Source organism: Myotis lucifugus, unplaced genomic scaffold (genome assembly GCF_000147115.1).
Source record: "Myotis lucifugus unplaced genomic scaffold, Myoluc2.0 scaffold_35, whole genome shotgun sequence".
In the NCBI taxonomy this organism is placed as follows: Eukaryota; Metazoa; Chordata; class Mammalia; order Chiroptera; family Vespertilionidae; genus Myotis; species Myotis lucifugus.
This window is the reverse complement of record NW_005871083.1, coordinates 1578950-1602525: the sequence shown is the minus strand read 5'-3', so window position 1 is coordinate 1602525 and position 23576 is coordinate 1578950. Positions and strand designations below refer to the sequence as shown.

At 50.4% G+C, this 23576-nt stretch overlaps 1 protein-coding gene across 2 annotated transcripts; it reads left to right on the top strand.

The window, feature by feature from the left end:
* Window positions 1-68: 68 nt before the first annotated feature.
* On the top strand, window positions 69-11769 carry KLHL36 (kelch like family member 36). Of its 2 annotated transcripts, none has more exons than XM_006087019.3 (5): window positions 69-156; window positions 2678-2756; window positions 7239-8312; window positions 9828-9985; window positions 11034-11769. In XM_006087019.3, exons 2-5 carry the CDS (start codon window positions 2697-2699, stop codon window positions 11587-11589), a joined length of 1848 nt encoding a protein of 615 aa, XP_006087081.1. In that variant the 5' UTR covers window positions 69-156; window positions 2678-2696; the 3' UTR covers window positions 11590-11769. The 2 variants fall into 2 exon arrangements, with proteins under 2 accessions (XP_006087081.1, XP_006087080.1); XM_006087018.3 differs by lacking the exon at window positions 69-156 and adding an exon at window positions 175-354.
* Window positions 11770-23576: the final 11807 nt, after the last annotated feature.

Genomic DNA, 23576 nt, shown 5'->3' with positions numbered 1-23576 from the left:
GGCGGCCTGCCTGGGAGGACCCCGGCCCGGCGAGCGCCCCCTTCGCCCGGCCCCGCGGCGCCCCTTTGTGCCGGGGCAGGTGTGCGGCGGAGCGGGGAGGGGCGCCGCCCCCGCCGGTGGGACTGGTGCAGCCCGGGCGGCCGGCCCGCGGCCCAGGTGAGTGTCCCCGCGTCCCGCCGGGGGCGCCGGCCGGTCCGGGTGGCGTCCCGGCTCCGCCTCCTCTGCCTCCTCCTCCTCCTCCTCCTCGCAGCCGGCTCGAGCCTGCCGGGGCGGCGGTGGTGTGCCGGCAGTGCCGCCGGGGGTGCCGGGTCCGAGCGAGCGGCAGCAGCGTCCCCGGGGACCCCGCGGGCGACGGTGAGTGCTGGCGGGCGGCCGTGAACCTCTCCGCGACGTGTGCTTCCCCGCGCGCTGAGGTCCAGCAGGTTCGGGGTGGAAGCCGGGGAAGGAGCTTGCAGCAGAGGCTCCCTGGGGACCCTCCGGTCCGGACGTGGCCCCGGTTCCCGTGTTTACGAAGATCTCTGGTGCATCCTGTCCATGTGGAGGGAAGCACGGAGGCAGCAGACACCCAGCACTTGTAGAGAGCGGCCCCACACCTCTTGCCCAGAGACAAAAGGGAACCTACACAAGGGGAAACTCTCTAGAAATCTTGGCCTAGAAAAGAAAGCTTTTCTCGTGGCAAACGGAGCCTCGGATCGCCGCCTGGAGCGGTGGCGAGAGGGACCTGCCTTTCCGTGGTGTGACCTTGGGTGGCCCCTCCTCCACGGGAGCCTAAGTGTCAGAAGTGACCGTGCCACCTGCCTCAGGGGTGAAGGAGAAACAAGGAAGTCCGGGTGTGCAGTAGGCACCGCATGAATGTGCCTTCCTTCCCTCCCCCCTCAGAGTCCTCCAGCTGCTGAGGACCCCTTGGGAAGGACAGGGGTGGGTACAGATGGTCATTGTCCCAAAGTTGCTCATTTGTCAAGGGAAGTCTAGTTGTCCCTTCCTCTCTCCCAGGAGCTGGACAGCATGGACTGTGCCTGAAGTTCCTCCTCCCTTGGGGACACAGGAGCCCCCTTTGCATGTCTCGGATTATCTTGAAACAGTGCTGACTTCTTGTTATATTGGTTTTTTTTTATTAGCAAAGACTGTTTTGTTCAATAGGTAACAAATTGACTCTTTTTAACTCAGCAGGAAAAAGAATTCCTCCTTAAACCCTCAGTCCCACCCAGTATGTAACATACCCCATGTTGCTGGCTCAGTGCCTCCTCTGCTTGTCCCCCCCACCCCCACCCCCAAGTCTCCCAAAGGCTGCCTCTGTGCTGTCAGTGAGTCGCTTGGCATTTCAAAGCTGGAAGAAACCTCAATGTCACCTGGTAAATCTGCCGATTTCATAGACAAGACCCTGAGGTCTAGAGAGGTTTTAACATGCTCTCTTCTCACTTATCCTGAATGTTCCAGGCAGGGCCAAGGCCCCAGCAGGTGTCCTGCCTGGGGGCTTTTTTCTTATCTCTTTTTTAATTGCCCTAATTAAGTTAATGTACCTACCTATATAGTTTAAATTTAAAAATTTTGGCTCTCAAAAGATCAGTCGTTGTACTGTTGATATTTGCCTCTGTTGACTAATGAGTTTGCCGACCACTGGCCTAGGGGTTGAGTGCATGGAAGGCGTTGTGGTTGGAGTCCCACAGCTTCTTCCTGTGTGACGCTGTCTAGTGACTTCCCCTGCTGCTAACGGGTTTCCTCCTCCACAAACTGAGGATAACAATAGTGCCGGGCTCCTGGGGTTGTTGTGGGGATTAAATCAGGAAAGCAATTGAACTAGTACCTGTGTCTAGAACAGTGATGGTGAGCCTTTTGAGCTCCGCGTGCCAGCATTTTGAAAAACCCTAACTTAACTCTGGTGCCGTGTCACATATAGAAATTTTTTGATATTTGCAACCATAGTAAAACAAAGATTTATATTTTTTATATTTATTTTATATATTTAAATGCCATTTAACAAAGAAAAATCAACCAAAAAAATGAGTTCGCATGTCATCCCTGACACGCGTGTCATAGGTTTGCCATCACTGGTCTAGAACATGCTTTGTATATGGCAGTCTTCGCTGCCCGACTCTACTTCGTCATGGCATTTTACAAGTATGACACGCAAAGACTCGGTCGCATTCAGCAGCGCATCACAGTTAAGGGCTCAGGTTTGGTTCCCAGCCATTGAGCAGCTTTGTGGCCTTTAACTCAGTCTCCTCATCTGTGAAATGGGAGATGTGCCATCAGCCCGGCCAAGCAGTTGTGGGGGTTAAACGAGGCAGCACATGGAAATAAATCCCGTCGCCTGGTTCCAGGGTCATCGTCTGGGCTCTGAAATGATAACTCTTGTCACTATAACCTTAGTCTAGCCAACAGGCTTATCTATGTGAGATCAAGCATCAAAAGGTAGGTATTTGTAGGAGGTGGTTTCGCTAAAAGACATGGTGTCTGGATTTTAGATGCCAGAGGAACACTCTTAAATGTGTCCTAACAACCTGACGTTTTTCGGCTCACAGCACGAGTTCTCTGTAGCACACTGCTTTCTCTCCCTGTCCTGTGTGACTGTTGTCACCTCTGTTGTCCTTGCTGTGGTTGAGCAGAGCCTGCAATGAGTGAATGACCTGGAGTCATTACTGCCCCTGTGTGCTCAGGAACCCTGTTCTTGTTGTAGGACTGTGACCGCTCTTACGATGGAGGGAAGCCGGCTGACGAAAGTGTCTCGACCGTACAAGATCAGCGAGTCTTCAAAGGTCTGTGCATGGTCGCTCACCACCTGTGCAAACTGCCTGGGAAGTGTGATGTATTTCTGATGAGCCCATTCTTAATGGAGAGACTAGTTTTCTAGTGGTAGTGGTGTTCATTTCCTTAGAGGTAGCACAGGCCAGAGTGGAAGAATCATAAAATCAGAGAGCTGGGAGGGGAGGGATGGGAGAGACACAACTCAATTCATTTATTCTGCACCTCAACCCTGACATGGGTGGGACAGGATGAAAGCCATTCCCCGCTTGGGGGCTCAGAAACTCCCAGGACAAGTCCATTGAGAAGCCAGCACTGACTTTGTAGTGGGGGCAGCACATTGCATACCTGGATGTTAAGGGCCCAGGGTCTTCCCCCGACATGACTTTCTGGGGCCGTCGGAGTGAGTAAGGGTGGCTCCCCAGGGCTGGGCTACCAACCTGTGTCACACTGGGTATATCAAAATCACCCTGGGAGAAGGTGAGCGTGTCTCATTAGAAATGCATGTCTGGCCCCACCTCATACCTGCTCAGTTAAACTCTGAGAGCTGGACCTGGGAATCTGTGCCTTCATCAAACTCCTCCAGGGCCTGGGAGCAGCCCTCTCCCCACAGCTGCATAAGTAAGGATTGGGGGGGCCTGGTTTTCAGGACAGTCTCCACTTCCACCTGCCTCTTTATACATGTCAGTACCACCCTCTTTTCTTTAAAAGTGGCCCCTTTTGGAGATTAAAGTTTATGGTTACCTTAGCTCATTTTCAGTGAGGCCAATATTTTCCCCAAGGGGGGGTGGAATTGGTTTTTGGGGTATGGAAAGACTTACTCTTTTTATGATTAAAGCACAGCTGTGCATATAGTACATGCATGGACAAACAGAACGTATGTGGTGGTCACAATTCCATGGGGGATATTAGGAAAAAAAACTTTAAAAGAAGATTGAAAAAGAAAGATTGAGAAAGACCACATTAGATAAAGGGAGTTGTGGAGAGACCGTGGACTTGAGGAAAAATGAGAGAAAGAGGTTCTGCAGATGTGCGTAAAAGAAAGCTGGCTTGTAATTTTCAGGGGAGCTCAGTCTCCTGAGAAGCGGTTTCCTATTTCCTTTTGCGTGTCCTGGGAAGGCTTGCCAAGCCTGGCTTCATCTGCTGTGAAAACCCAGGAAGGTCTCCCTGCTGTCTCAAAGGGGCTTTGTTTCCGAGCTTGGCTGCGGAGACGGTGTCACTTTCTAAGTGTGATAGCGCTGGGAATCTTGGTCCCTGAAAGCCAGGCTCTGAGTTGGTTTCTTTCTGAATCAGAGCTTTTAGGAGTAGGGTTCTCTCCCCCTTGGTTGATTGCATTTATATTCCTAGCTATAAGCGTACCTTGATTTTCTAGACATTAACACACCCATGTAGCCTGTACCCAGATTTTTAAAAAAAGAAATTACCAAACCTCTCCAGTCCCTACATTGCCACTGTCCGGACTTCCAATCCTGCAGGTTTGCCTGCCCTTGAACTTTATGTAAATGAACCAGAGGGCAGGTGCTCTTGTTGTGCCTGGCTCCTTGCACTCAGCGTTCTGCATCTGAGAGTCTCGCCCAGCTGGTGTGTGTAGGGGTAGATTGTTCCTTCCCAGCGCAGTGGAGTCTCCTGTCAGGCGACCACCGCTGTTCATTTAACTATTCCAAAATGTGTTGATCCATTTTGATGCTGCATTCTTCTATTATGAAATACCCCATACCTGCTGCGTCTGTCCAGTGTTAGCTCCGAGTCCCTGTGTTTCTCCACCCACCTTGCCTCGCCTCTGATAAAAGCACTGACATAGAAAACAAAGGAATAACCGGGGTTAATACCATCAGAGAATGTTGGAGGCCGGGACTTCGAAAGGATACAAAATGCTGCCAGTCTGTTACTGATGCCCCTTTAAAACCGGGAAATTGTGTTGTCTGCTTTTTGAAAGTTCTATCTGCAGCGATACCAAAATAACCAGGTACAGAATTAAATGCGCCTACTTAGCATGGAGACCCGGTTTTAGAAGCAGCGCTACCCTTTTCCCTGCCCTGGCTCCCTGCAGCAGATGGTGGCCCGCGGCAGCTGTCATCCGGGCTTTCCCCGATATCCGCCCCTGGGAGCTGTTTCCCTTTTTACTCAGCAGCGTGGGGTCATGTGTACCCCAATTTAAGTGTGGAGTCCCAGCAGCCTCCTCAGCTTAGAGACGACCAGGGGCCCAGGGTGGGCAGACAGCCCACCTGATGTCCCTCACTTACTTCTCTCGGGAGCCTTTACTACTACAGGGGAGCCTGCTGCTGGGATGCTTTATAATTTCCTTCCTTCAGTCCACACCTGAGAGGGGCCCCAAGCCAGTGTGTGTTGGAGCCCAGACCATTCCTGCTTAATTAGAAGCCAAAACCAGGCCAGCCTGGCTCTCTCTGCTACTAAGCAGAATACGCGGAGCTATCCACGTATGGGACCCAGGAGAAACCGTCCTGTGACTTGAGAGCAGCGAGCCGGGCTCTCTAAACCTGAACGGGAAGGGCGCTTTAGTCTGATGTCCTCATCAGAATGCGAGGCCGTTGTCCGTGCCTGTGATGTAGGTGGAGCATTTGATGTTGGAATTAGCCAGACAAGGCAGACAGGCAGGACCAGGGGAAATAAAGGACATCAATTACAGATGTGTTAGAGGCAGTCAGGAGCAGATTGCGGGGGCTGGGGGGAGTGGGGGAGAAATGAAAGTCACTGCTGAAGGATGCATGTTGACAAGAACCTGTAAGAATTCGGGGACCTGGAAGCCAGTCACACAGCTGCTCACATCTAAGCCCTCAGTCCATCTTCCTTTTCTGTTTCCCCTTTTCAGGCTTAGTGCCCAGCCAGCCCCTTTCCTCAATCGCCCTCAAACCGACTCACTCCCTAGCTGATATTTCTGAAGGCCTGCTTTTCCCATATTGAATGTTCTTGTTGTTTTTATGGTGAGGAAATAAGCAGGTGTGCAGTATCCTGAAAGCCCAAAGCATAATTAGTTCTCCAAGGATTTGGAAACTGTTGTCTAGGTCTGACATATTTTTGTATCCTCGAAAGCACATGGCAGGCATCTAGCACGGAATAAGTACCTGCCAATCTGAATCTGTGGGATGGATTCCTACTCATCATTCACATGAATTGATCTGTTCATTGTAGTGTAGCATGGCGATCACAGGTCTGGGCTCTGGAATCAGACCTACATTCAGATCTCAGCTCCGCCGCAATCACAGTGGGGCGTTGGGCCAGTTTCTTAGTCTCTCTGACCTTAGTTTTTCTCATCTGGAAAATGGGGATTATAATAGACGTTCTCTTGGAGGGTTTTCGTGATGAGAGTGCATGTCAGGTGCACGGCACAGTGCAGGGTACATGTAAGCCCCCAGAAAAAGACAGCGTCTCTGCATTTCACATACAGTGTATCTCTTTCAGCCCTGGCCGGGGCTGGTGAAGCCATGTTTCTGGAAGGAGGGTCTCCAGAGCACTTAGTCTGCATCACTAGAAACGGGGGTCTCTTTAGCATAACCACACGCCTTTCCAAGACACAGAGAAAGCTGCCTTCCCCGGCACAGCGCCTCAGTGGGGGTCACAGCGCCTCAGTGGGGGTCACAGCGCCTCAGTGGGGGTCAAGGTGCCTCAGTGGGGGTCAAGGTGCCTCAGTGGGGGTTGCTCATCACAGCAGCTTCCCTCGGCAGGCTTTCTGCCATGACACCCCCGCCCCTCAGCCACCTGATTGGTGAGTATCCTCATCCTCACCTGTGAGATGAGGAAATGGAGGCTCAGAGCCTCCTCATGGCTCAACCATGATCACATAGCCAGTAAGTGGCAGAGCTGAGTGCAAACCGTGATTCTGTCTGGCCTTAGAGGCTGCGTCCGAAGCCACTTCTCTCTCCTGACAGGACAGCATTTTTCAAATCTATGTGCCCCTGACCCACAAGAAGGAAGGGAGGGAAGGAAAAAAGAAACCTTTTAGGAATTTTACTTATAAAGAAGGAAAAGAGAGGAAAGAAGGAAGGAAGATTGATTTTAGGAATTTTATTTACAAAGAAAAAGAAGAAGGAAGATATATCCAATACACATAAACCTTGTTTCCTGCAATGCACTGTATTTTGTTTCCCAGTTTCCTTCAGTCCACTGTATTTATTTGTTCATCCTCACCTGAGGATATGTTTTCCCATTGATTTTTAGAGAGAGTAGAAGGGAGGGGGGAAAGACAGAGAGAGAAAGAGAGAGAGAGAAGCATCGATTGGTTGCCTCCCACACATGCTGACTTGGACTGGGGATGGAGCCTGCAACCCAGGTATATGCCCTTGACCTGAATCGAACCTGTGACCCTTCAGTCTGTGGGTCAGCGCTCTAACCACTGAGCAACAGGCTAGCGCCATTCCTCTGCATTTAATATCCTGGTTGTGTCCCACTAGATTGACTCCTGCAGCAGTGAGGGGGCAGGTTGGCACGCTTCCCCTCTCTGGGCCTGGGTGCGAGCCCCTGACACTGCTCTCCCACAGGTGTACCGCTGGGCTGAGCACTCGACCACAGTGCTACAGCGGCTGAATGAGCAGCGTCTGCGTGGCCTCTTCTGTGACATCGTCCTGGTGGCCGACGAGCAGCGCGTGCCAGCCCACCGCAACCTGCTGGCCGTGTGCAGCGACTACTTCAACTCCATGTTCACCCTGGGCATGCGTGAGGCCTTCCAGAAGGAGGTGGAGCTGATTGGTGCCTCCTACATCGGCCTCAAGGCCGTGGTGGACTTCTTGTACGGCGGGGAGCTGGCCCTGGATGGTGGCAACATCGACTACATCCTGGAGACGGCCCACCTGCTGCAGATCTGGACTGTGGTGGATTTCTGCTGCGAGTACCTGGAGCAGGAGGTGAGCGAGGACAACTACCTGTACCTGCAGGAGCTGGCCTCCATCTACAGCCTCAAGCGGCTGGATGCCTTCATCGACGGCTTCATCCTGAGCCACTTCGGCACACTGTCCTTCACCCCTGACTTCCTGCAGAACATCTCCATGCAGAAGCTCTGCGTGTACCTGAGCAGCAGCGAGGTGCAGCGGGAATGCGAGCACGACCTGCTGCAGGCCGCCCTGCAGTGGCTGACGCAGCAGCCGGAGCGCGAGGCCCACGCCTACCAGGTGCTGGAGCACATCCACTTCCCGCTCATCCCCAAGAACGACCTGCTGCACCGCGTCAAGCCGGCCGTGTGCTCGCTGCTGCCCAGGGAGGCCAACTGCGAGGGCTTCATCGAGGAGGCTGTGCGCTACCACAACAGCCTGGCGGCCCAGCCGGTCATGCAGACCAAGCGCACGGCGCTCCGCACCAACGAGGAGCGCCTGCTGTTCGTGGGTGGCGAGGTCTCCGAGCGGTGTCTGGAGCTCAGTGATGACACCTGCTACCTGGACGCCAAGAGCGAGCAGTGGGTCAAGGAGACACCCCTGCCGGCCCGACGGAGCCATCACTGTGTTGCTGTGCTGGGGGGGTTCATCTTCATCGCTGGCGGCAGCTTCTCGAGGGACAATGGAGGGGACGCAGCGTCCAATCTTCTTTATAGGTATGACCCCCGCTGTAAACAGTGGATCAAGGTGAGATTAAAGCCAGATTCTTTCTTTACTCTTGAGGACTTTTGATCTCTCTAACCTAACCTTCACTGCTCCTCCCTCCTTTCTGGCCTTGACCCCTTCCTGCTTCTGAAGAAGGTGTGATGATAAAGTGACGAGCCACCTAATTCCCACCCTCCCCTGTGCCTGCACCTGGTTGGAGGAGTGAGGGCCGACCTGCAGGGTCAGTCTAGAACATTCTGCACCTAGAAAGGTTCTAGGTCTGTGCTTTCCTAATGTCGTAGCCACCAGCTCTGTGTGGCCGCTGAGCTCTTGAAATGTAGCCAGTGGGACCGAAGGACTGAATTTTGTATTTGATTTCACCTTAATTTACATTGTGTGTAAATGGCCACACGAGGTTAGTGGCTACCCCATTGGATGTCGCCGGGCTAGAGATCTGACCCATAGTTCAAACATTCTTCCCGTGGCTCAGAGTCTCGGCCATGCTCCTCTTTGGAAAGGTGTGGAGCTGGTCCGAGGAGGCCGTGAAGGCTCACATCTCCGGCAGGTATGGTGGCTAATTCTGGGAAGAGCGTGGGTCTTGGCGTCAGACCTGAGTTCACATCCCAATCTAGCTAACTTGTAGCTGGGAATGTCAGACTGGTCCCTTGCCTTCTCCAGATTTCAGCTCCTTCCTCTGGAAATGGGTGGGAGGAGGGCATCGACCTTCCAGGTTCAGGGCTTGTATGTAGCTCATGTTGATTGGCCGGTGCCTGGCAGAGGTGAAAACGTGTTCCTTTCCCCCCACAAACACCTCTCTAGACCACACCTATGAAAGTCGGTCTCAGTCTTTATCCTCATACCTCAGTGGCTTTACTTAACGTGGTGGTGTTCTGAGCTCAAAACTCAGAATGGGCTCTGCTGATCTTTTGATTTTATTCTCGAAAATCTAAAACCACCCACCAAGGTGTAAGTGCTGACACTAGAAAGAGGCTCCTGGCTTTGGAGCCCGTCCTCAAAGCTTGGTGGCGGTGGCAGCCTGAACGTATGGTCTCCTCAGGACTGGGTTGCCTTGTGTGTTCTGCTTGGATTATTTAAAAAAAAAAAAAAAAGTTGGGTCTTTCGCTTTTTAATTTCCTGTTGAGTTCCACTTTCTGCCTGTTAACACAATGGCAATCAGCATTCATTAAAGAACTATCTGAAGGGTTGGCAAGAGGAAAAATGAATTTTTACTTTAAGAAATCACTAAATCAGCAGTTATGAACTGTGTGTCCTCAGAATTCAAGTACATGAGGCTGGCCATGTGGCCAAACAAGTTTGGGGAGCTGTGTTCTCCAAACCCCTTTTGGGGATTCGCAGTGTCTCAAGGGTTCTTGGGGACTGAGCAGTCCCTCCTAAAGGCCCTTCTTTCTTTAAGTTTAACTCCCCTCCGCCACACTCACTTGGCCACTGCCTCAGTCTCTGGGCCGTGTTCCGTAGAACACCTTTGGGAAGTGATGCTAGATGTTGACGCTGCCCAGGGTCTGGGGAAGGGAAGGTACAGGTGTCTTGCCTCCGCAGGTGGCCTCCATGAACCAGCGCCGTGTGGACTTCTACCTTGCCTCCATTGAAGACATGCTGGTGGCCGTCGGTGGCCGGAATGAGAATGGAGCTCTCTCTTCAGTAGAGACTTACAGTCCCAAGACCGACTCCTGGTCCTACGTGGCCGGCTTGCCAAGGTAACTGGCGGTTTTGTGCGAACTCTTCCAATGTGACGACTTTTGGATTACAGTTCAGTTCACCTCACTGTCTGGATTTTCAGGCTTCGAATTCCAGGAAAAATCTCCTGGCTTGTAAATCACAGTGGGTAGACCCTGAGAGGCAGAGGGTGTGGTGGTGACGAGTCAGGGCTCCTGTTTAGGCTGACCTCGTACAAGTGTCACCTCTGCCGTTAGACAAAGATCCCTCAGTTCCTGAGTCTGTTCACTTGCTGAGTTTCAGGGGATAGGTACCCACCATTCCAGACCCACACAGAGTAGTTTCCCTGCCCTGAGGCCCCTGGTGCTCCACTGCTTCATCCCTGTGCCCTACCTCCAAACTGCTGGCCACCACTGACATTTCCTGTCTCCCTAGCCTCGACTTCTCAGAACCTTATGGTTGGAGTTGTACTTCACTTCATTTTCCATTTGTTATATAACTTGATCAGGTACCTGTGTGTGCCTCAGTAGCATGCTGTTGCTGTTTCCAGCCCTTATGACAGTGGTTCTCAACCTTCTGGCCCTTTAAATGCAGTTCCTCATGTTGTGACCCAACCATAAAATTATTTTCGTTGCTACTTCATAACTGTAATGTTGCTACTGTTATGAATCGTAACGTAAATATCTGATATGCAGGATGGTCTTAGGCGACCCCTGTGAAAGGGTCGTTTGACCGCCAAAGGGGTCGAGACCCACAGGTTGAGAACCGCTGCCTTATGAGAAGGAAAGCAGTCTTGTGATTATGCCCATCTCTCAGGTGGGGAAATGGAGAGGGGGCAGAGCTGGGAATTCTTGCCCAGGCAGTCTGGCTGCACAGCTGTCTGTTTACTTCCTGTGCGGTGACAGCTGCCATCTATAAAGAGTTCACGGGGTGCCCGCTCCCTGCATTAGCCCCTCAAACCCTCATAGGCCCCTCACAAGACGCCAGGTTGTCCCCCTTTTGAGAGGAAAAGACTGCGGCCTCAGCTCATGGAGGCCCCGCCCAGGACAGCACTGAGCTCCCTCTCTGTCTCTGTCCATCCCTCCACAGGTTCACCTATGGCCACGCAGGCACCATCTACAAAGACTTTGTGTACATCTCGGGGGGCCACGACTACCAGATCGGCCCCTACCGCAAGAACCTGCTGTGCTACGACCACCGGACGGACGTGTGGGAGGAGCGCCGGCCCATGACCACCGCGCGGGGCTGGCACAGCATGTGCAGCCTGGAGGACCGCATCTACTCCATCGGGGGCAGTGACGACAGCGTGGAGTCCATGGAGCGCTTCGACGTGCTGGGCGTGGAGGCCTACAGCCCGCAGTGCAACCAGTGGACCCGCGTGGCCCCGCTGCTGCACGCCAACAGCGAGTCGGGCGTGGCTGTGTGGGAGGGCCGCATTTACATCCTGGGCGGCTACAGCTGGGAGAACACGGCCTTCTCCAAGACGGTCCAGGTGTATGACCACGAGAAGGACAAGTGGAGCAAAGGCACCGACCTGCCCAAGGCCATCGCCGGCGTGTCCGCCTGCGTCTGCGCCCTGAAGCCACGGCTGGAGGACAAGAAGAAGAAGGGCAAGGCCAAGAGGCACCAGGACCGGGGCCAGTGACCCCACCGTGCCTGCTGGGACCTGGTCCCCACCGCCACCTCCCAGAGTGTCCGTAGGCCAGCAACGACTTCCTAGAACCCTGGAACCATTATGTATCACTTAGCAGCTTTTTTTTACTTTTATGATTCTTAGTATTTCTATACTATCACCGTAATCGATTAAATATTCTACGTAACTTTACATAGTATCTTGCTTGAGTAATTAAACCTCCGCCCAGACAGGAAGTATCCCCTTATGTCTATACAGGGCTTCTCTCCACATTACAAATTTTGGGGGATACTTCAAGCACCGCCCCCCTGAGAGTAGCGAGGGCAGGGGTTACGTAGAAATGTCTGTAGTGAAACTAGAGGCTTCGGTGGAACATTTCAGATCCTCCAGCCCTGAGCCTCCCCAAACCTGGCTGAGCTTTTAAAAATGCAGATTCCTGGCCCCCGCCTCAGAATGACTGAATCTAAAGCCACCAGGAGTGGTGAAGGGAGTAGCTGGAAACTATTTAACCAGTTCCTGGAATGACTGAGCATCAGCCACATTAGGGAGTCACTGACAGGGTCAAGTGCATTTGTTTTTATAAGTGGGGACACAGGGACCTAGAGAGGGTGAGAGAGTGGCCAGGGCTCACCAGGTCACCTAGGGAAACCTGGACTTCTCACCGGGGAGGTATCCCCCTGAGGATTTTCTTATCCAGTGACTGTTGTTTCTGAATACTCAGTTTTCCTGGTTAGTAATCTTCCTGAATTCCAAAAGGGTTTAAGTAATCAGGGAAGAAGGGAAAACAAGGCCTGAAGCTCTTTATAAACATTATTCTACAATTTGTGCTTTTTTTTTTAACTTTCTCTTTTTCCTGGCACCCACTGTTTCTGACGTACTGAGCCCCCAAATCTACATTTATTTCTCAGGAAAGAAAAAGGCAGCACCCTAGGATTTAGCATTATTCTCTGACTCCAGCTCCTAGAAGCATTTCTTGAAAGCTTTTACACGAGTGAGCGCACGTTAACCCCCAAGAAGGTTGAGTGTCTCGCCAACTCAAGTGACCGGCTCTGGTCCCAGCCATCGGCTGCTAAGTAGTTTTGTGCTGCTGGGCAAATTCTTTAAGAAGTCGTGAGCTATTTCCTCATTCATTAAGCAACAGGGTCAGATGAAATAACGGCTAGGCTTCTCCCAGCAGTTAAGCTCTTACAGTCTGTATAAGCTATTAAAATATTCAGCACCTCCTTTTGAGATATGTGACCACCCTCACTGATTGCTGCAGTTACTAGAGCATCAAGAGTATGTGCCCTTTAAGAAGAGCTTGAGCTACTGTCCCAAGACACGATGTAACACAAAGTATGATGGGAGGAAAAGAATGTGACCAGTTTTAATCATGGGCCAAAGGAGGCATTAATGATCTATATACCTTGGCAGAAATGAGACAATTTCAAGATGCATTGTTAGCATTGACATTAGAAGAAGAATATCAATTAGCTTTATTTTATTTTTATCTCTTTACTCCCTTTCCTTTCTTTCAAGGTTTTCCATGATTTTTATAGCAGCCAGGAGAGCTGAGAGTGGGCGTTTAAAGCTTCATTACCCAAATCATTGCCCTCTATTGCTAGCTGGGAAAGCAGTCTGCATAGTTAGCTAGTTTCTTACATATGGGAGTCCCTAGAGGCTTACACACTGTTGAGAAGTTCTGCAAGGCATACAAAGCAACCAAAAAACCGCACTCTTATTGTGGCTTGACAACCCCTCTGGGTATTAAAGGCTCTGAGAAGTCCTGCATTAACTCTTAACCTTCCATCAACCAGCATCTCCAAACTTTGTTGAGCCTGAAACCCTTTTTGTCTCATACCTAGTCTCAGCCCTCCACGAAACATATTTTGCAGAACTTCTACAAACTTTGGGACAGCTGAGCCCCTCCCTTTTCCAGGAAAGGGTTCATTGCTCAAAGACCCTTTAGGTCACAGTGGTTTTCAACCTTCTGGCCCTTTAAATACAGTTCCTCATGTGGTGACCCCCAACCATAAAATTATTTTCGTTGCTACTTCATAACTGTAATGTTGCTACTGTTATGAATCGTAATGTAAATATCTGATATGCAGGATGGTCTTAGGCGACCCCTGTGAAAGGGTCGTTCGACTGCCAAAGGGGTCGCAACCCACAGGTTGAGAACCGCTGCTTAGGAGGCACAGAATCTACCGTTTGTTTTCCCTTGCTCAGCCCAAGTAAAGAGGTGGTCAACCAGAACCAAAGGGCAGGAGGGGAAGAGCTCATAGAAAGACTATTTGTGCCTTGGGAGACAGATGACTTTGACCTTGGGAGAGGGGAGCCATCAGTTTGTAGCCTAAGCCAGCTGTTTTATTCTTGACCGCCAGGACGTGTCCCAGGTTGCAGGCCTCTGGCCTCTGTTCTGACTTGTGCCTTGGTCTTACAATGCCCTGCCCCTAATATTTTGTGATGTCTCTCCTTCCACTATGAAGGCACTTTGTCATCCACACGGCTTAGAAGCTAATATGGAGGTCGAGGGGACATTTCTTTAAAGGTAGACGTGATAAGTAAGTGTCCTCTTGTGAACCAACTTCAAATAATTGGTGGTGGCTCCACGTACACTAAGAAAGGTTTTCAAGTTCCTTGGGGTCAATGGCGGGGCCAGCATGGTTTTCGCTGTCCACGATTCAAAATGGAAATCCCCGCTGTGCCGTCCAACTAAGAATGGAAGGAAATGGCTTTAACTCCATCTGGCAAGTGGCCTTTTGAACTGCAAAATCTTGAAGGCATCGTTTCCAGCCAAAGTGACAAAGACAGGTTCTTGCAGGCTGCCATCTTGAGACGAAAACAGCAACATTTGCCACGGTGTCATCAAATTGTCAGTGCTTCGAGCGGAACTGTGAGAGTATCTGGATCATTTGTTTTGATCTTTCAAAATAAGCATGGTGGGCTTTTATTCAGATGTTTTTTCCCCTCATTTTTAAAGAACTAGAGTTTTAACTTTATATTAGTTGTAGGTTTTGATTTTGACCCTCATCCCAGTTGGAACCTTGTTTGCTTAAGACATCCATGGAATCATGGGAGGGGAGAGAGAAGCTGGAGAAACCCTTGTTCCTTAGAGTGGTCTTTCTGCTGTCCAACATACTAGTATACAGAGACTGTCTCAGCAACGTGCCTGTATGGATGGCTCCATCAGTATTTTTAACATTCTGCTACGTTAGCTAGACTAACAGATAGGACTTCCAGATTTTGATCTGAGCAGAAAACCCATGTGTATATTATATTCTGAATGTTCCTCCCCTTGCCCCTGACTGATAGGTGACCTGACCTCATGATGACTTAATAGAAACCCCAGAAGCCAACCCTCAGAGGTGTTCAGTTTTGGGTGGAAACCCAAATGCCAGGAGCGGGTGGAGTCCCTCCCCTGAGGTCCAGGGACTCCCTCTGTGAGTTCAGGTGAGTTTACCTGTGGTTTGAAGTCTCTGGCTCCAAGTCTGGGAGTGAATGGCCTTTTGGTGGTTTGAGCAATGTGGGTTGGGAGAGGACCCCCACACACACACACACACATACACCCCCTTATCACCTTACAGAGTTACCAGCCTATCTCTACCCTGGTCCCCCATGGCATGTGGCTTGGCCAGCCCCAGCCCAAGCAGTACCTCACAGGCCTTTAAACTCTTGGAGTTTTTGGCTAGAATCTCAGACCGCTGGTCCCTAACCTGGAGAGGCAGTTCCAGCCACGGCCTGGCCATCCTCGCTGTCTGAAGATTCTGAGTGTCTTCAGAGGGGAGTGGCGGTGTCCTGGCCTCCAGGACAAACTTCTGGAGCCTGGGGCAGCTCCACAGGTACGTGGAGATCCTGCAGAGTGCGTCTGCCGAGCCTGGCGGTTTTTAAAGTTTTTTGAAATGTTTTGATACTTTTTGATACCATTTGCTAATAACCGTTTTGTAGGTTGCCTGCCGGGGTTTTCCACCTCACCCCCTCATCCCCACCCCCTTGAGCTTGCACTAGACAGCAGATGTCCTGCAGTCAGTGCCAGGATAGTGCCCGCCTCATGCGGCTTTGTCTTGGATCTTGCTCTCCTCCGTGGCTGTGGTCTGATACAACTCTTGAATATTGTAAGGTCGCACATGGCCAACAAATAGGACCATGACTGTCTTAGGCCCCCAACTGAGCAAGAGGGCACTGTTACCCCCAAGAGGACACCCACTCCCTTAAGACGTCCCGTACTCCTTCAAAGCTCCTACCTCAGCAGTGTGCACAGAGTTGAAAAGATACCTGAGGACAGATCCATAGATCACCTTTCTCATACGGGTTATTTCTCAACCCAGGGCATGGCTGGGGTCCTGATCCACACTCATCCACCCATTCTTTTAAAGAAATCTTAGCATGAAATCCACGGAATCTGTAACAGTGAACCGTCTTGCACTTTATAGAATTATTGCCCTCAGCATTGGAGGTTGTTCATTTCTTTGTGGGTTTTTTTTTTCTTTTTCTTTTTAACATGGGTAGAATTTGTGGCCTCTGATGATGTTTTGGGGATCTCAAGAAATTGTCTTTTGGTTGCCTTAGTTAAAAGAGTTGAGTGAATGTACAAATTGGGTGGGGGTGGGGGTGGGGGGAGGGCAGCAGGGAAAAACCCTTCCAGGCGAGTTCTTTGAGAAAAAGAACTCCACCCTTTCAAAGTTCCTGGAGGCCATCTTTACAGGTTTCCTTGATACTGAAGGACAAATAAAGTCCCTTGGAATCAATCGAAGTTAATCATTACCATCAGCCTTCTGTCAAAATGAGTAAGATGTTTGACAATTAAGTAATTCATTGGGTATGTTCTGGCTACTGATGCTGTCAAAATCTGTAATCGTGTGCTTGTTTTCTAATCTGCTGCCTTTGAATTTGTAATTTTATGACACTCCAAGCTTTTTCTGTGTCTTATTTCTGTATAATTCATTTCCCGCACGTTGATTTTTTTTCTTTAATTCCATGCAGAGTATTCATTTACCGAAACACATTAAAATGATTTGCCTGCTAGGGTATGGCTTATTTTATAATTGCATTCGTCGTCTTGTGTGGTTATTGTAATGTTCTTTCGTCCTATTTTCTCTGCCCAAATAAAAAAGAACCCCTTGAATGTTGAGGCCAAATATAATTTGGGAATTACCAGACTGCCTTTTAGTGTTGTGGGGCGCTGGGACGTTTTGATTCGGCTTTCATTGTCCTAATGATTACATTTTGCCAGGAATTTCATTCAGATCCTTGACTGCAGCACTAAGTTCTGTGGCCTGAAATGAAACTATTTGCTTAAATGTGTGTCATTTGGGGTAATTGACTAGAAAAGGAAACTAGAAACCAGAGGAACATAGTTTATGACAAGCAATTTATTATCTTTATCAGAAAAATACAATAACATCTCTATAAGAACAGAGGTCGCCCTAGCCGGTTTGGCTCAGTGGATAGAGTGTCGGCCTGCAGACCAAAGGGTCCTGAGTTCAATCCTGGTCAAGGGCACGTACCTTGGTTGCAGGCTCCTCCCCAGCCTGGGCCCAATCAATCGATGTGTTTTCTCTCACATAGACATTTCTCTCAGTCTTTCCCTCTCTAATCCACTGTCTCTAAAAGATAAATGGAAAAATATCCTGGGGTGAGGATTAACAACAACAAAAAATAAACGAAGAGTGTGGGTGTATAGATTTAGATAGACTAATCTAAAGCCTCTTTCACTATGCTGTGCTATCCTGTTTAACTCCTAAATTAAAAACAAACAAACAAAAGGGAACAGAGGTCACCTCACCCCCCCACCACCCCCCCACCACCCCCCTTGGGCCCAAGATGGTGCCTCTGCCATGTGGTTTTGCAAGGCCGGCAGATAAGCCCAGTCGCGATGGGCCCCTTTAGCAATTCAGCACTGGGAGGACGGTGCGAGCGACCTGCCATGCCCACCACACCTGGAAACTGGATAAGAATTTGCCTCTGAGCCAATGAGCTGCCCCAAATGGGACCCTGGCCATCAGATGCTAAAGTCACTGGGATTCTTTTATTTTAACCTCAGAAGAATCTTAGGTTAGAAACCAGACATTTCGAGAGGAAGGAAGAATCCAAGGCTCGGGTGATGGTCTTACCCCAGCTGGATGACCTTCCCTCCCCGCTGGTCAGTGCTGGGATCGGTCCGGGTTCTCCTGAGTGTAGATCCTTGGACAAGGACTTGAGGCAGGTGGTTTCTTTGGGAAGGTGGTCTCTCTGGGAAGGTGGTCCCCAGGAAGCCCAAGGGAGACAAAGAAAGAGGAAAAGCTGATAAGAAGGTGCGTTAGCCTGGCCAGTGTGGCTCATTGGTTGTGTGTAATGTAGACTATGAATCAGGAGGTTGCAGTTTGATTCCCGGTCAGGCCACATGCCTGGGTTGTGGGCTCAATCCCCAGTAGGGGTGTGCAGCCAATCAATGATTCTCTCTCTTCATTGATGTTTCTCTCTTTCTCCCTCTTCCTTCCTCTCTGAAATCAATAAAAATGTTTTGTTTTGTTTTTAAAGAAAAGGAAAGAAAAAGAAGGTGCTTTATCTATTGCCAAATAGTAAGTCATTATGCTTTTAAGTAGTGGCTTAAAACCATAATAAGAAATTATTTTTGCAGACACATCTGAGGGTTCACTGGGTCAGCTAAGCAACTCTCACCTGGGTATCATGTCCACTCAGCTGGTGGCTCCTGGAGGCTCGCTGCACGATGGGGCCTGTGCATCCCTTTCTCTCTCCCTCACTCTCTCTCTCCCTTCCCCGCTCCTTAGGTCTCTCTCATACGGTCGCTTTACCCAAACTTCTTATGCTCCTGCTCTGCTTCCAGAGCGAAGGTCCCAAGTGGGATTAGCAGCAGCTGCCTGGCCTGGGAAGTCACGGGAGTGTCGCTTTGCTGCATTTCGCTCCTTGAGGCCATCATCCCAACGGCCCCCCAAATTCAGGATGGGGGACACAGATGGCATCTCTTGCTGGGGGAGTGTCAGCACATTGGAGCAGCAGGTGTGTTCCTGTGTCATCTGCCGGAGGAAGGAGAGAGGAAGCGTTTACTGGCCTCTGCCCTTGGGCAGGGCTCTCTCAGAAGCATGGATGCCCTCTCCTGCCGGGGAGGGGAGGGGAGGGAGGTTGAGGGGAAAGGGTAGAAGGAGGGAGATGCTCTTGTCAGGAGGCATCAGGAGGGCTGGGCCTTCACCTGGGCCTGGATGATGCTGGCCAGGGGCAGAGACTTCCCTGGTCAATTCCTCCAGGGAACGCACCACAGCTGCCCCAGTTACAAACTACACAGCTGTTCAGCGTCTGAGAGGCCTTGGAGCTGCAGGAAGCACGGTGTGTGAGAGGAGGGTGCGGTCGGGGTCGCCGAGCCTGCCCTGAGCCACCACGGTGGCTGTGGCTGGCATCAGAGGACAGTGGGCCTGTGTCAGACACAGGTCTGCCAGCTCAGACCCCTCTCTGTTGACTACTGGAAAGTGACCACCAGTTGAAGTCCCCACGTCCCTCTAGGACGCAAATATGTGAGCCGAAGTGTTAACCAGGGGAGTCCTTAACTTGCACTCCACCATCAGCTGAGATTGCTGTCCCCTAACTCAGAGATGGCAGAGACGCAGCAGGTACAAGACAGTAAGTCTGCATGGGGCTTGGGTCTGCAGAGAGGACCAAAGCCCATCTGGTCAGAGCCCCCACGGACAAGGTCCTCACCACACATCGGCTGAGGCCGGGCCATTGTCTCAAGGACCTGCCCGTATCCTTGAATTAAGACCAGCTCACATATCACCTTCTCCGTTGCGCTTGCTGGCTTTATATTCAAGAAGGTGACACATTCACTGGGCGTCTGCTCTGTGCCGGGCAGGCGCAGCTGCAGATGCTGGGGATATGGTGGTGAACACGGCCGCAAGGGGCCTGCCCGAGGCCGACTCCTGGTGGGGAGAACAGAACCACAGGCAGGGCAGGTAGGGACAGGTGATACGAATGGACTAAAACTTGTCAAACTGTACACTTTAGGTGAATACATGTTATGTATGGGAATTGTCTCTCAACAAAGCTTTAAATGTTTTTCTGTGAGGGGAGTGTGCAGGGCAGGTGAGAGGAACAAAGGGCACTGGGCCAGAGAGAAAGTGGTGAGAAATGAGAGCTGGGAACAGCTCAGAGGAGGCCCTGATTGCCTTCTTCAAAGGAACATGTCATCTGCTGCTTTCCTGTGTAGAGGGGAGGTGAGGGAGAAGGGTAGAAGGAGGGAGACACTTTCGTCAGGAGGCCTCCGCCTTCATCTGCGCTGGATGATGCTGGCCAGGGGCAGAGACTTCCCTGGTCAGTTCCTCCGGGGAACGCACAGCTGCCCCCGTTACAAACTACACCTGGACTTGGTGGCTTAAAACAACAATTGAACTAGGTAGGTGGGGCCCAGCTAGGAGATCTACTGCTGCAGCCGGAGGCTCTGGGGTACAGCTCCACTCAAATATCTGCTTTGGGGGAGGGCTGCCCCAGCAGGGACCACTGGACACCTGGCCTTTCCCACGTGGCGGTCTCAGGGAGGGCTGAGGAGTTCTCACCTGGCAGCTCAGGGCAGCCCGAGAGAATGCTCCAGGAGACGAAGTAAAGCTGCCTAAGTCCTTTTTCTAAAAATTAAATAAGGAAAATGTACTGTGTGTGTGTTCAGGAATCTTAACAAATAGCCAAGTCATTATTCACCCAAAAATAAAAGCCCAGCAATGGATGAATGGGTGAACAAAATGTGGTCCATCCACACAGTGGAATATTACTCAGCCATAAACAGGAACGAGGCACTGACCCAGGCTACAACATGGATGCGCCTTATGGTAAATCAAAGAAGCCAGACACATAGGACCACATATTGTATGCTTCCATTTATACACAATGGTCAGAATAGGCAAATTTATAGAAACACAAAGTAGATTAGCGGCTGCTTAGGGCTGGGGTAGGGATAGGAAGGGGTGTGGAGCAATAGCTAAAGGTATGGGATTTCTCTTCGTGATGATGAAAATGTCCTAAACTTGACTGTAGTTTTGGTTGCACATGTCTGTGATTGTACAAAAAATCATGGAATTGTACACTTTAAATGGGTGAATTGTGTGTTATATCTCAATAAAACTGTTTAAAACATTACAGCGATAATTCACCCCATTCTCTGAGTTCTATGTGGTAGGTTGAGAGCCAGGATCTCCCTACTTGGGTTCTAAAATTGGGGACACCCTAGCCAATTTGGCTCAGTAGATAGAGCATCGGCCTGCAGACCGAAGGGTCCCGGGTTCAATTCCGGTCAAGAGCATGTACCTCGATTGCAGGCTCCTCCCTGGCCTGGGCCCTGGTTGGGGCGCATGCAGGAGGCAACCAATCAATGTGTTTCACATCAATATTTCTCTCTGTCTTTCCCTCTCTCTTCCACCATCTCTAAAAATCAATAGAAAAATATCCTCAGGTGAGGATTAAAAAACAAACACCTGACATTAAAATTGGGGATAAAAGGGTGAGAAAAAAGGCAGCATTTGTTTTGGGCCTACTGTGGGAGCAATTCTGTGTGTGCAGACCTCAGGGAGTCCTCCAGGGGCGCTCTAGAGCAGTGGTCCTCAAAAGGTGGTTCCAGAAATGGCCACTTAAGCATCACAGGGAACTTGGTAGACATGCAGTTTCGCAGGCCCCATCCCAGATCTGCTGAATCATCCCCCAGCCATGTGTGTTTGCACAAGCCGCCCTGGGGAGTCTCAGGCATGCTCCATGGAGAACCACTGCTCACTAGGGGGTTCTGTCTCCCTCCTCCATCCACGGGCGTTTCTGGGCTAGGAGTCTCTGCCAAACCGCTAACAGCTGTGCCGGGTTTGCACTGGCCAAAACCTGAGCCACAGGCTTCTCTCCGGCGAAGCACAACCCAGTCCAGGGGGAGCTGAAGCTTCCAGCCTGAAAAGGCTAGAGAAGGTCTTGGAGCAAATCTCTGCAGGGGCCACACACCTGCTGCTTCCCAGAGAGCGTGAAGCGTGTTGTGGACTTCCTGTTGACAGGGCAGGAAGCCCTGATGCATGACCCAGCCCTTTGAATGGTCTCCAGCGTCCGCTGGCGTGGCAACTTCATGCTCTGCTCAATGCAATCATTTCACCAGGCAAGCCACAATAGTGACTCATCCTCCCTGGAAGTCACGGCCCCACCCTTTCAGTCCTCTGAAGGTGCTAAAAATATGTCGTTCCTGCACGCAGTTCCGAACTCCTAAGTGCGCCGAAGCTGTGGGCCATTTTGGTTCCGGAATGAGATGAAGAGACCTGGATTCCAGTCCAATGTTTATAACTAATAGTCTCGACCAAGGCCTCACTCGGTGTCTCTCCTGTTTTCAGAATGGAGACCAGATCACGTTTCTGTGATGTGGAAAGAGCATGGGCTGTGGGCCAGGAACTTGGATTTTAGCCTGGCTTCTGCTGCATGCTACCTGGGCAAGGCACCTCACACCTTAAATCTGTTTCTTAAGCTGTGGAATGAGATGGTTAGAGATGATTGGTGTCCCTCAGAGTGTGACCTGCACAACCTGTGTCTCCTAAGCAGCTACCTAAAGGAGTTCTGGTCAGGAAAGGTTTGGGGGACCCTGGGGATGATGTCCTCCTCCCTGGAGGTTTACGTGAGGGTGCACGTTTGTATATTAGAACCTCTCAAAGTGCCATCAAAGATACCTGTCTACCTTTGGTTAAATTTATATTTCCCAAGCTTGTTTGCCCCTGGCCTCTCTCCCTTTCCTTCTATTAATAACTACAGAGACTGTATGAGACACAATACCATTTGGGAAATGGGAAGCTAAAAGATTTTAGGTCCCATCAACTCTGACAACTAAAGATTCAGTGATTGTCCCATAGCCCACAAGGAAGATGCCATGATGATATCAAAGAAGAGGATCAGTTGACTTTTTAGGATATATTCCCCATGGAGGACTGTGGCTTGATGTGGTTACTATGTGTTAAGGTCTGGTTTTCAAATTTGCAAATCAAGAATCTTGATTTGATTAATGTATCTGTGATGGTTAATTTCATGTGCCACTGTGTCCAGACATTTGGTCAAACATTACTCTGGGTGTTTCTTTAAAAAAAAATTTTTTTTTAATTGATTTCAGAGAGGAAGGGAGAGGGAGAAAGAGAGAGAAACATCAATGATGAGAGAGAATCATTGATCAGCTGCCTCCTGCACATCCCACACTGGGGATCAAGCCCACAACCTGGGCATGTGCCCTGACAGGGAATTGAACCAGGACCTCCTGGTTCCTAGGTCGACGCTCAACCACTGAGCCGTGCCAGCCAGGATACCTGGGGTGTTTCTATGAAAGTGTTTTTTGGATGAGATGAACATTTAAATGGGTGGCTTTTGAGTAAAGCAGATTGCCCTCTAACATGTGTGTGGGCCTCATCCAAACCAGTGAAAGCCTTAACAGAACAAATACTAAACTCCCCTGAGTAAGAGGAAAGTTACCAACAAATGGCCTTCAGACTTGAACCACATCAGCTCTTCCTGGGGTCTCCAGCCTGCTGACCCACCTGCAAATTTTGGGCTTGCCAGCCTTTATAATAACATGAGCCAATTCCTTAAAATCTCTCTCTCTCTCTCTCTCTCTCTCTCTCTCTCTCTCTCTCTCACACACACACACACACACACACACACACACGCACTATTGGTTCTGTTTCTGTAGAGAACCCTGACTAACAGGGCATCCACAAGAAAACAGACTCAAAGACTCTGCACATGAGCCAGACTTTGAAAGACAGCATTCAGGGGAACTCCTCCCAGGAGGCAGACTTTGGCTGATGCAGCTGGTCATCCACTTTAATGGAGAAAGAAAAGTAGGCTGAGATAAGAACGTGTATAGATTCATGGGCAGTGGCAACTGGCTTGACTGGTTGGTCAGAGACTTGGAAGAAAAAGACGACTGGGGACAAACAGGACTGGAGAGGAGGCATGTGGGTAGGTGTACACAAGTGGGACGGAGTGTGTAGATCTTTGTACCACATGTAATATTCTCTAAAGGGCATCCACAATGCAAG